Source organism: Salmo trutta, chromosome 9 (assembly GCF_901001165.1).
Source record: "Salmo trutta chromosome 9, fSalTru1.1, whole genome shotgun sequence".
Lineage (NCBI taxonomy): Eukaryota > Metazoa > Chordata > Actinopteri > Salmoniformes > Salmonidae > Salmo > Salmo trutta.
Window position 1 is genome coordinate 41,217,854 of NC_042965.1, and position 13,568 is coordinate 41,231,421.

The 13,568-nt window shown below is 46.5% G+C and overlaps 1 protein-coding gene across 1 annotated transcript in view; it reads left to right on the forward strand.

Annotated features, from left to right (window-relative positions):
• Positions 1 to 1,426: 1,426 nt before the first annotated feature.
• The window catches only part of LOC115199668 (protein unc-13 homolog B-like), a 53,461-nt gene continuing 41,319 nt past the window's right edge, over positions 1,427 to 13,568 (forward strand). The window contains exons 1-6 of the mRNA XM_029761974.1: positions 1,427 to 1,442; positions 1,696 to 1,837; positions 2,665 to 2,834; positions 3,808 to 3,923; positions 4,021 to 4,184; positions 5,866 to 6,016. Of these exons, the coding sequence (XP_029617834.1) occupies positions 1,427 to 1,442; positions 1,696 to 1,837; positions 2,665 to 2,834; positions 3,808 to 3,923; positions 4,021 to 4,184; positions 5,866 to 6,016 (759 nt within the window). The remainder of the gene's footprint in view (positions 1,443 to 1,695; positions 1,838 to 2,664; positions 2,835 to 3,807; positions 3,924 to 4,020; positions 4,185 to 5,865; positions 6,017 to 13,568) is intronic.

The following is a 13,568-nucleotide window of genomic DNA, read 5'->3' on the forward strand; positions in this document are numbered from 1 at the left end:
CCTCTGGTCACACGGTGTAGTGGGTGCCTCTGTCACACGGTGTAGTCGGTGCCTCTGTCACACGGTGTAGTGGGTGCCTCTGGTCACACGGTGTAGTTGGTGCCTCTGGTCACATGGTGTAGTTGGTGCCTCTGGTCACATGGTGTAGTTGGTGCCTCTGGTCACATGGTGTAGTTGGTGCCTCTGGTCACACGGTGTAGTCGGTGCCTCAGGTCACACGGTGTAGTCGGTGCCTCTGGTCACACGGTGTAGTGGGTGCCTCTGGTCACACGGTGTAGTTGGTGCCTCTGGTCACATGGTGTAGTTGGTGCCTCTGGTCACATGGTGTAGTTGGTGCCTCTGGTCACATGGTGTAGTTGGTGCCTCTGGTCACACGGTGTAGTCGGTGCCTCTGGTCACACGGTGTAGTCGGTGCCTCTGGTCACACGGTGTAGTTGGTGCCTCTGGTCACACGGTGTAGTGGGTGGTAGATATGACATTATTATTACAAAGCACTTTTTTAAGCAGGTCTCTGAATGGCTAAGCGATTGTAACAGCCCATGACTTTACCACCTGTAGTGACTTTACTGGTACTCAGATACCCATAATAACGCCCAACTATTCTACAATCTGTAACGTTTTGGACCATCAAGTGTTTTTCAATCAACTGCCTGATGATCAACCAAATGTAATAGATTGTTAAGTTTAGTTGCAGTGAAGTTACACGGTTGAAATAGCAACAGTTTATTGTGTTCTGCTGAGCAAAGCCTGCTACTGCCTGGTCTTAGATAGGGAGGAAATCACAGATCTGTGAAAGGCTGGGTGACTAACATCATAGTGATTTGATATGACTGCACAGATTAAATAGGCTACTGAAATAAATCATGTTTATTTGTGGTTTGTTTATTTATGGTCTAAATGTTGTCTGTTTATGGGTCTAAATGTTGTCTGTTTATGGTCTAAATGTTGTCTGTTTATGGGTCTAAATGTTGTCTGTTTATGGGTCTAAATGTTGTCTGTTTATGGTCTAAATGTTGTCTGTTTATGGGTCTAAATGTTGTCTGTTTATGGGTCTAAATGTTGTCTGTTTATGGGTCTAAATGTTGTCTGTTTATGGGTCTAAATGTTGTCTGTTTATGGGTCTAAATGTTGTCTGTTTATGGGTCTAAATGTTGTCTGTTTATGGGTCTAAATGAAAGGGTAAGCAACACATTTCTCCCATGCTTATCAACGTGGTTTTAAAGACACCTGGCAGAGCTTTACCACTCACAGCGTTTCTCCTCTTACCTCCCGGGACGCCAACAGCAAAGGACTCTGGGAGGGGGGGCTTTGTGCGTTAATCATTCTATCTCTGTGGTTATATGTTCTTCAACAGAATGCTGAATTGAAGCTAGAATATAATATTTTGTATTGTTCTAGGATTATTAATCATGTTTATTTTATTCATATGACCAAAACACAGAGTATTCAGTGGAATTGTACATGGACTTTAAGTCAACTGTTGAGAAATGATTTTATAACATCAGCCAGTCCAGCAGTGACAATGACTCATTCAATCATTTGCTGTGGTTTTGCTGAACGGTGAGTCACATGGTGAGGTCGCATGTGAAATAACGTGTGTGTGCGTGTGTGTGTGTGTGTGTGTGTGTGTGTGTGTGTGTGTGTGTGTGTGTGTGTGTGTGTGTGTGTGTGTGTGTGTGTGTGTGTGTGTGTTAGTTGTCAGTGCTCAGGGTCTCCAGGCTAAAGACAGGACAGGTTCCAGTGACCCCTATGTGACCATCCAGGTGGGGAAGACCAAGAAGAGAACCAAGACCATCTATGGAAACCTCAACCCTGTCTGGGAGGAGAAATTCAACTTGTAAGGCTTCTCATACCTTCTCCCTTTACCCTCCTCTTCTTCCCCACCCTCCTCTTCTCCCCCTCCTCTTCACATTCTCCCTTCCCTCCTCCTCTTCTCCCCCTCCTATTTACCCTCCTCCTCTTCTCCTCCACTTCACCCCCTCCTCTTCTCCTCCTCCTCTTCACCTCCTCTTCTTCCCCACCCTCCTCTTCTCCCTCCTCCTTCCACCCTCCTCCACTTCACATTCTCTCTTCCCTCCTCCTCTTCTCCCTCTTCTTTACCCTCCCCTTCACCCCCTCCTCTTCACCCTCCTCCCCTTCACCCTCCCCTTCACCCTCCTCCTCTTCACCCCCTCCACTTCACCCTCCTCCTCTTCACCCCCTCCACTTCACCCTCCTCCTCTTCACCCCCTCCACTTCACCCTCCTCCTCTTCACCCCCTCCCCCTCACCCTCCTCCTCTTCACCCCCTCCACTTCACCCTTCTCCTCTTCACCCCCCTCCTATTTACCTCCTCCTCTTCACCCCCCTCCTCTTCACCCTCCTCCTCTTCACCCCCTCCATTTCACCCTCCTCCTCTTCACCCCCCTCCTATTTACCTCCTCCTCTTCACCCCCCTCCTCTTCACCCTCCTCCTCCATCTCCTCCTCCATCTCCTCCTCCATCTCCTCCTCCTCCATCTCCTCCTCCATCTCCTCCTCCATCTCCTCCTCCATCTCCTCGCTCTCCCCTCTCCTCCTATGTGCGTCTATATCAGTGAAATTGTAGTCATAGATTGTCAGTTCTTAATGAACAGTATAATAAAGGTACTTAACCGTTAATCTTCCCTGTCCCTGCTCCTCTTCAGTGAGTGCCACAACACGTCGGACCGTATCAAGCTGCGTGTTTGGGACGAGGATGATGACATCAAGTCCAGGGTGAAACAGCGTCTGAAGAGGGAGTCCGATGACTTCCTGGGTCAGAGCATCATCGAGGTCAGAACACTCAGCGGAGAGATGGACGTCTGGTACAACCTGGGTACGGAGTCACATACAGCACCTACCGCTCTGTGTGTTTTTTGGAGGAGGTTTGTGTGTGTGTGTGTGTGCGTGTTTTTTGTGTATGTGTGTGTGTTTGTGTGTGTGTGTGTGTAGGTGTATGTGTGTGTAGGTGTGCGTGTGTGTGTGTATGTGTGTGTAGGTGTGCGTGTGTGTAGGTGTGTGTAGGTGTGCGTGTGTGTGGTGCATGGTCAACCAAGTTCAGTTATATTCTTCTTCACTATTTTAACAGGAACTGACAAATCTTATTAAAATCTGTTCATTTACACCCCCAGGAAGAATATGACAATTAAAAAACAAACAAAAAAACATTTTCTGACAAGTTAGGACTTAGATATGATCATTTTCACTTTTTCATAAATTCTTAGAATGTTTGGGAATAAAGTATATTAAGGCATTTGTGAAAATTCTATAGCAATATAGAGTGGGATTGTGGCTGTGGTGTTTGGACAATCAATAGACACTGCAGTAAATAAAACCTAATAAAAACCATCTGTCTCGTCCAGGACCAGCGTCTACACAGACTGGTGTGCTATAGTCAATCAGAGCTACAGTACGCCTTTATACAAACAAGCCATTTGCCACACGGCCTGCCATCATTCACTTTGAACTGGACTGTGTGTCTCTGTCTCTCTGTCTCTCTGTCTCTCTGTCTCTCTGTCTCTCTGTCTCTCTGTCTGTCTGTCTGTCTGTCTGTCTGTCTGTCTGTCTGTCTGTCTGTCTGTCTGTCTGTCTGTCTGTCTGTCTGTCTGTCTGTCTGTCTGTCTGTCTGTCTGTCTGTCTGTATCTGACAGTGTGTATCTCTACCTGACAGTGTGTATCTGTGTGTCTCTACCTGACAGTGTGTATCTGTGTGTCTCTACCTGACAGTGTGTATCTGTGTGTCTCTACCTGACAGTGTGTATCTGTGTGTCTCTACCTGACAGTGTGTATCTGTGTGTTTCTCCCTACAGAGAAGAGGACTGATAAGTCAGCAGTGTCTGGGGCCATCAGGTTACAGATCAGTGTGGAGATTGAAGGGGAGGAGAAAGTAGCGCCGTACCACGTTCAGTACACCAGCCTGCACGAGGTAACACACACCACTCCACGTTGTATGTTTCTACACACACAACTGGCTACACACAGCATATAAACAGATACGGAAGCTGTTTGTCTCTCTCCTCCAGAACATGTTCCATTACTCTACTGACGTGGTGGGTCAGGGGGTGGTGAAGGTGCCTGTTGCCTATGGAGACGATGCGTGGAAGGTCTACTTTGATGAGGTGCTGCAGGATATCGTAGATGAATTCGCCATGCGCTACGGCATCGAGTCCATCTACCAGGCCATGACGTGAGTCTGCTGGGAACTCAGTGTGTGTGTGTGTGTGTGCGTGTGCATGTGTGTGTGTTCAGTTTATTTTCACTGTTCCAATCTTCTACTACAGGGGACTCTGTCCCGATGAGGTCCGGACTGCTGCTGGTTTTCTGTTCTACCTGATAATGAATTGCACCCACCTGGTGTTCCAAGTCTAAATCAGTCCCTGATAAGAGGGTAACAATGAGAAAAAGCTTCCAGGTTTAAGTTCAGATGATTCCGTTATAGAAGTCTCACTTTGGATAGAAACAGAAAGTGTTGCGATGGCGTCTGCAGTCATGAGCCCCATGCAGATTGGTTTATCTTTTAATGAGAAATGATGACACGGTTGTCGTGGCAATTGTCCAGGACTTCCAAGGTTAATACATCGACCACACGTCTCGGACCACAGGAGGTTGGTGGCATGTTAATTGGGGAGGACGGGTTCGTGGAAGTTGAAGGAATGGAATGATATCAAATACATCAAACAGATGGTTTCCATGTGTTTGATGCCATTCCATTTGCTCCGTTCCAGCCACTATTATGAACTGTCCTCCCCTCAGCAGCCTCCACTGGTCTGGACCTGTCACTCACACACTCACACATTTCTACATATGCATGCATTGCATGCACACACACGTGCAACTACAGAGACAGTCAGGATTTAATTGCTCATCTGTCATTATGTGACTTTTAGGAGATGGCACGCATTCTTATTCTCTCTCTCTCTCTCCCCCTCCCTCCCTCTCTCTTTCTCTCGGTCTCTCCCTCTCTTCTCCCTCCCTCTCTCCCCCTCTCTCCCCCTCTCTCCCCCTCCTTCCCTCTCTCTTTCTCTCGGTCTCTCCCTCTCTTCTCCCTCCCTCTCTCTCTCTCTCTCTCCCCCTCTCTCCCCCTCCTTCCCTCTCTCTTTCTCTCGGTCTCTCCCTCTCTTCTCCCTCCCTCTCTATCTCTCTCTCTCCCCCTCTCTCCCCCTCCCTCCCTCTCTCTTTCTCTCGGTCTCTCCCTCTCTTCTCCCTCTCTTCTCCCTCCCTCTCTCTCTCTCTCCCCCTCTCTCCCCCTCCTTCCCTCTCTCTTTCTCTCGGTCTCTCCCTCTCTTCTCCCTCCCTCTCTCTCTCTCTCTCTCTCCCCCTCTCTCCCCCTCCTTCCCTCTCTCTTTCTCTCGGTCTCTCTCTCCATCTCTCCTCCTCTCTCTCTCTCTCTCTCCCCCTCTCTCCCCCTCCTTCCCTCTCTCTTTCTCTCGGTCTCTCCCTCTCTTCTCCCTCCCTCTCTCTCTCTCTCTCCCTCTCTCCTCCTCCCTCCCTCTCTTTCTCTCGGTCTCTCCCTCTCTTCTCCCTCCCTCTCTCTCTCTCTCCCTCTCTCCTCCTCTCTCCCTCTCTTTCTCTCGGTCTCTCTCTCTCTCTCTCCCCCCTCTCTCCTCCTCTCTCCCTCTCTCTTTCGGTCTCTCTCTCCTCTTCCTTCCCTCCCTCTCTCTTTCTCTCGGTCTCTCTCTCTCTCCCTCTCTCCTCTCTCTTTCTCTCATTCTCTCTGTCCTCCTCCCTCCCTCTCTCTTTCTCTCTGTCTCTCTCCCCCTCTCCTCCTCCTCCCTCCCTTTCTCTTTCTCCCCCCCCTCTCTCTCTCTCTCTCTCTCTCTCTCTCTCTCTCTCTCTCTCTCTCTCTCCCCTGCTCTATCTCTCTCCAGTCACTTTGCCTGTCTGTCCTCTAAGTACATGTTGTCTGGTATTCCTGCTGTGATGAGTACTCTGTTGGCCAATATCAACGCCTTCTACGCCCATCCTACGGCCATCACCAACGTCTCCGCATGTGACCGCTTCAATGCCTCCAACTTCGGGGTAAGATGTACACATATACACACACACACACGCACACAACACAGTGACTACACACAACTACACACAAAATCTTACGTACCATATTGTCCTCTACCCTTTGTGTTGGTACGTCAGTGTGTTTGTGTTGGTACGTCATAGTGTGTTTGTGTTGGTACGTCGTAGTGTGTTTGTGTTGGTACGTCATAGTGTGTTTGTGTTGGTACGTCAGTGTGTTTGTGTTGGTACGTCAGTGTGTTTGTGTTGGTACGTCGTAGTGTGTTTGTGTTGGTACGTCGTAGTGTGTTTGTGTTGGTACGTCGTAGTGTGTTTGTGTTGGTACGTCGTAGTGTGTTTGTGTTGGTACGTCAGTGTGTTTGTGTTGGTACGTCGTAGTGTGTTTGTGTTGGTACGTCAGTGTGTTTGTGTTGGTACGTCGTAGTGTGTTTGTGTTGGTACGTCAGTGTGTTTGTGTTGGTACGTCGTTGTGTGTGTGTGTTGGTACGTCGTAGTGTGTTTGTGTTGGTACGTCAGTGTGTTTGTGTTGGTATGTCGTTGTGTGTGTGTGTTGGTACGTCGTAGTGTGTTTGTGTTGGTACGTCGTAGTGTGTTTGTGTTGGTACGTCAGTGTGTTTGTGTTTGTGTTGGTACGTCAGTGTGTGTTTGTGTTGGTACGTCGTAGTGTGTTTGTGTTGGTACGTCAGTGTGTTTGTGTTTGTGTTGGTACGTCAGTGTGTGTTTGTGTTGGTACGTCGTAGTGTGTTTGTGTTGGTACGTCAGTGTGTTTGTGTTGGTACGTCGTAGTGTGTTTGTGTTGGTACGTCAGTGTGTTTGTGTTGGTACGTCGTAGTGTGTTTGTGTTGGTACGTCGTAGTGTGTGTGTGTTGGTACGTCGTAGTGTGTTTGTGTTGGTACGTCATAGTGTGTTTGTGTTGGTACGTCAGTGTGTTTGTGTTGGTACGTCGTAGTGTGTGTGTGTTGGTACGTCATAGTGTGTTTGTGTTGGTACGTCAGTGTGTTTGTGTTGGTACATCATAGTGTGTTTGTGTTGGTACGTCAGTGTGTTTGTGTTGGTACGTCGTAGTGTGTTTGTGTTGGTACGTCGTAGTGTGTTTGTGTTGGTACGTCGTAGTGTGTTTGTGTTGGTATGTCGTAGTGTGTTTGTGTTGGTACGTCGTAGTGTGTTTGTGTTGGTACGTCAGTGTGTTTGTGTTGGTACGTCAGTGTGTTTGTGTTGGTACGTCGTAGTGTGTTTGTGTTGCTACGTCATAGTGTGTTTGTGTTGGTATGTCAGTGTGTTTGTGTTGGTACGTCAGTGTGTTTGTGTTGCTACGTCAGTGTGTTTGTGTTGCTACGTCATAGTGTGTTTGTGTTGGTACGTCAGTGTGTTTGTGTTGGTATGTCAGTGTGTTTGTGTTGGTACGTCAGTGTGTTTGTGTTGCTACGTCATAGTGTGTTTGTGTTGGTACGTCAGTGTGTTTGTGTTGGTACGTCAGTGTGTTTGTGTTGGCACGTCGTAGTGTGTTTTATCAAATCAAATGTTATTTGTCACATGCACGGAATACAACTGGTGTAGACTTAACCGTGAAATACTTACTTACGACCCCTTCCCAACGATGCAGAGTTAAATAATAATAATAATAATAATAATAAAGAAAATGTGTTAAACGAGGAATAAAATACACAAAAATGTATCTATATACAGGGAGTACCAGGTCAATGTGGAGCTATATACAGGAAGTACCAGATCAATGTGGAGCTATTTACAGGCAGTACCAGGTCAATGTGGAGCTATATACAGGAAGTACCAGATCAATGTGGAGCTATATACAGGAAGTACCAGGTCAATGTGGAGCTATATACAGGAAGTACCAGATCAATGTGGAGCTATATACAGGAAGTACCAGATCAATGTGCAGGGGCACGAGATATGAAGGCAAGTTAAAGTGACTAGGCATCAGGATAGATAATAATACGGTATTTGAGGTAGATATGTACATGAAGGCAGGGTAAAGTGACTAGGCATCAGGATAGATAATAATAAGGTATTTGAGGTAGATATGTACATGAAGGCAGGGTAAAGTGTCTAGGCATCAGGATAGATAATAATAAGGTATTTGAGGTAGATATGTACATGAAGGCAGGGTAAAGTGACTAGGCATCAGGATAGATAATAATAAGTGATTTGAGGTAGATATGTAGATGAAGGCAGGGTAAAGTGACCAGGCTTTAGGATAGATAATAATAATAAGGTATTTAAGGTAGACATGTCCATGAAGACAGGGTCGACCCGCTCCACTACAGCCCCGTTGATGTGGTGCTCTCCTTCCTTCCTGTAGGCTGACTCATCACCATCGGTGATCAGTCGGTAGGATTACTAACGTCTGTGTTAGCCTTAAGAGCTGTGAGATGTACACAGCAACATGACCATAGCATAATACCCAGGGTACATATTATCTCCACAGTCTCAGAGTAGGAGTGCTGTAATATGGACAGAGGGAACCTGCACTCCCGCTCTGAGATGTGTTTTGAATGTGAGCCCAGTCTTAGCCAAATGAGAGAGCCCAGAAGCAGCCAGAAGCCAGTCTTAATGGCCCCTGGGATTCCAGCCAACAGCACTAGTAGTGCCACTGCAATGGAGGTGGATATCCATTTTGTCTCCGCCACCGGCTCTGTCCCCTGCCAGTCGCAGTCAGACGACTGTGATTTATGAGCGACTGGCTGGCTGCTGGCAGCGTGTACTCAATCTAATGGGCCCAGGGACTCACTAGTGTTACCATAGGCTAAGGATATAACGCTCTCTTTCTGGGTTGCCAGGTTGGTGATAGCCTGTCTGTGTTTCCTTACTGACTAAGGTTAGATTATGTTTCAGATTGGTAATCCTGAGTTTTTTTTCTACCGACTATGTTGAGATGGAATTGCCAAGTTCGTGACAGCCTGTGTTTCCCTACTGACTATAGTTAGAGTTGGTTGCCAGATTGGCAATCCTTTTTTCCCTGTTGACTATAATGAGTGTGTTGCCAGATAGGTGAGAGCCTGCACTGCTCACCCTGTACCAGGTCCAAATCGCCAACACTTGGTGAAACTACGACGACGTGTAAATAATCCGCCTGCCTCTACCCTCTTTTCTATTGCCGAATGTACAATCATTGGAGAACAAACTGGAACGAGCTCCGTTCACGACTATCCTATCAACAGGACCTGAAGAACTGTAATATCCAATGTTTCTCTGAAACTTGGCTGAACAAGGACAAATATTCTAGCTGTTTTTTCTAAGCATCGGCAGGACAGAACGGCAGCGTTGGGTAAGCTCAAGGGGGGTGGTGTGTGTCGCTTTGTTAACAACAGCTGGTGGTGGATCTCTAATATTAAGGAAGGAAATCTTGAGGTTCTGCTCTCCTGAGTTAGAATACCTCATGATAAGCTGTAGACCATACTATTTACCAAGAGAGTTTTCGTAGCTGTCTATTTATCACCACAAACCGATGCTGGCACTAAGACTGCACTCAACGAGCTGTATAGGGCCAAAAGCAAACAAGAAAATGCTCATCCAGAGGCGGCGCTCCTAGTGGCCGGTGATTTTAATGCAGAAAAACTGAAATACATCTTAACTCATTTTTACCAGGATGTCACCTGTGCAACTAGAGGCGGAAAAACTCTAGATCACCTTTAGTCCACATACAGAAACACATACAAAACTTTCCCTCGCCCTCCATTTGGCAAATATGACCATAACTCTATCTTCCTGATTCCTGCTTACAAGCAAAAACTCAAAACAGGAAGTATCAGTGACGCGCTCAATACAGAAGTGGTCCGATGAAGCGGATGCTAAGCTACAGGACCACATCATTTACTGGCTTTATTAATAAGTGCGTCGACAACATCCTCTCCACAGTAACCATACGTACTGTGGTAAACCGCGGGGTGTTGGGTTGAGCGTGCAGAGATTGACACAGAGACAGGAAGGCTTTAGTCCGCAAAAACAACTTTACTAAGACAGAAAATAAATATATCAAAGAAATAACTTAGGTTTTGCTCAGTCTTTCTTCTCTCTCTCTTAGCTGGTGTCCGTCTCTCTCCCTCTTTCTCCCACGGTGGGCCATCGTGCTCCTTTTATTTAACCTCCACGGCTGGTTGGCACTTTCCTCTAATTACCTCCTCTTAGAGAGCTGTCCGTGTCAGGGTGCCCAGCTCCCGTATTCCCAGCAGAGGGAGCCAACGTCACCTCACGTACCTCCCCTCTATTACCATCCCCCAGGGTAGACCTCCTGGGATACCACAATACGTACATATCCCCACCAGAAGACATGGATTAAAGGCAATATCCACACTGAGCTAACGGCTAGAGGTGCCGTTTCCAGGGAGCGGGACACTAACCCGGACGCTTATAAGAAATCTCGTTTCGCCCTCCAATGAATCATCAAACAGGAAAAGCATCAATGCAGGACTAAGATCGAATCCTACTACACCGGCTAAGACATTTGTTGGATGTGTCAGGGCTTACAAACTATCATGGATTACAAAGGGAATCCCAGTCGCGAGCTGCCCAGTGACATGAGCCTCACCAGATGAGCTACAGTAAATGCCTTCTATGCTCGCTTCGAGGCAAGCAACACTGAACCATGCGTGAGAGCACCAGCTGTTCCGGATGACTGTGTGATCATGCTCTCCGTAGCCGATGTAAGACCTTTAAACAGGTTAACATTCACAAGGCCGCAGGGCCGGATGGATTACCAGGACGTATACTCAGAGCATGAGCTGACCAGCTGGCAAGTGTCCTCACTGACATTTTCCCAGTCTGTAAAAACGACATGTTTCAAGCAGGTCACCATAGTCCCTATACCCAAGAATGCCAAGGTCACACTGTAAGCGGGTCATGGTTCACATCAACACCATCATTCCAGACACCTTGAACCCACTACAATTCACGTACCGCCCCAACAAATCCGCAGATGACAGACACACTCTCTATTGCTCTCCACACAGCCCTATCCGACTTGTAAAAAAGGATCATCTCTGTGAAAAATGCTGTTCATTGACTACAGCTCAGCGTTCAGTGCCATAGTGCCCTCCAAGCTCATCACTAAGCTAAGATCCCTGGGACTGAACAACTCACTCTGCAACTGGCAAGGCGTACCGATATACCAAGTCTAGAACCAACAGGACCCTGAACAGTTTCTACCCCCAAGCCATAATACTGCAAAATTGTTAGTTAAATAGTTAACTAAATAGCGACCCGGACTTTCTGCATTGACCCTTTTTGCACAAACTTTTTTGACTCATCACTCATCACCCATCACGTACGCTGCTGTTACTGTTTATTATCTGTCACTTTATTCCTAGTTATATGTAGATATCTACCTCAATTACCTCGTACCCCTGAACATCGACTCTGGTACCCTGTGTATATAGTGAAGTTATTGTAACTCACTGTGTATCTAGTGTTACTTTTATTATGACGTGTTTTACCATTATATTATTTCTCTATTTCCTTTCTATGCGTTGTTGGGAAGAGCCCGTAAGTAAACCTGTTTACAAAGCATGTGAGGAAAGAACTGGTATTGATTTGAATCTCAGCCGGACATACACAGGCATCTCTGTTTAGGCTGGTTTCTCTCTCTTTCTCTCTCTCTCTCTCTCTCTCTCTCGCTCTCTCGCTCTCTCTCTCTCTCTCTCTCGTGCTCTCACTCTCTCTCTCTCTCTCTCTCTCTCTCTCTCTCTTTCTCTCTCTCTCTATCTAGCTCTCTCTCTCTCTATCCCTGATTCTCTCTCTCGCTCTCTCTCGCTCTCTCTCTTGCTCTCTCTCTCTATCTCGCTCTCTTTCACTCTCTGTTTCAAGCAGACCACCATAGTCCTATAGCTCTATCTAGCTCTCTCTCTCTCTCTCTCTCTCTATCTAGCTCTCTCTCTCTCGATCCCTGATTCTCTCTCTCGCTCTCTCTTGCTCTCTCTCTTGCTCTCTCTCTCTATCTAGCTCTCTCTCTCTATCTAGCTCTCACACTCTCTATCTCGCTCTCTTTCACTCTCTGTTTCAAGCAGACCACCATAGTCCTATAGCTCTATCTAGCTCTCTCTCTCTCTCTATCTCTGATTCACTCTCTCTATCTCGCTCTCTCTCGCTCTCTATCTCTCTCTATCCCTGATTCACTCTCTCTCTCCCTTTCTGCCCTCCTTTCTCTCTCATCATCTGATCATTATCCATCATGTGAAGGATAAACTGATATTGATCTCTTCATCTTTTCCTCATTTTCATAATCCAGCCTTGTGATTGGCCCAATGATAGAAAGTGTGTGTGTGTGTGTGGTTTCCTTGGTGATATCCGGTTTTAATATTAATATTACAACTCTGATACGTGTCTGTGAGCTCATAATAAAGGCTAGAGCCCTTGGAGTTCTGACAGGGATCGTGTCCCAAATGGCACCATATTCCTTTTGAGCCTTGGTCATAGTGTGTCATTTGGGATGCAGGCATTAGATTAGTGAAGAGGTAAGACAGGAGCAGCTAGCTGCTGTGGTTGGACCATACTGTAGATGGGATAGGGTGGGAACATTCAGGAAGGGATGATATTACCACTAGGTCTGAGGAGATGGGGTGAATATAGCTATTAGCAGTGGGGAAGGACACTGTGGCCATTATAGCTATTATCTCTGTCTGAAGAGGAGGCGTGGGGGAGAATTGTGGTCCAACTCCATGCTCTCAGGGAGTGATGGTCTCTATGTGGATAGTAAAGTCTCCAGTGACACCAGCCTGTAAATCTAGGTGAATGCCCCCCTCCCCCTCCTCGTCCCTCTCTCCTCTCCTTTCTCTCCTCTATTTACTACTCCTTGTTGTGGCACACACACACACACACACACACACACACACACACACACACACACACACACACACACACACACACACACACGTCAACTCAAATAGTCTTTCTCTCTTTAATAACCAGGCACACATACTGTCTATCACCCCGAAGCACATTAACTCAGACTGTCTGGACAACAGTCTCCCTGTCAACATTCCCTACATCACTCTCATCTCTGTCTTTCTCTTCTCTCGCTCTTGTCTCTCGCTCTCTCAATTCAAGTTCAATTCAATTTAAGGGCTTTATTGGCATGGGGAAACATATGATAACATTGCCAAAGCAAGTGAAGTAGATCAACAAAAGTGAAATAAACAATAAAACGAACAGTAAACATTACACTCACAAAAGTTCTAAAATAATAAAGACATTTCAAATGTCATATTATGTGCAAATAGTTAAAGTACAAAAGGGAAAATAAATAAACATAAATATATGTTGTTTTTACAATGGTGTTTGTTCTTCACTGGTTGCCCTTTTCTTATGGCAACAGGTCACAAATCTTGCTGCTGTGATGGAACACTGTGGTATTTCACCCAGTAGATATGGGAGTTTATCAAAATTGGATTTGTTCTTTAATTCTTTGTGGGTCTGTGTAATCTGAGGAAAATATGTGTCTCTAATATGGTCATACATTTTGCAGGAGGTAAGGAAGTGCAGCTCAGTTTCCACCTCATTTTGTGGGCAGTGTGCACATAGCCTGTCCTTGAGAACCAGGTCTGC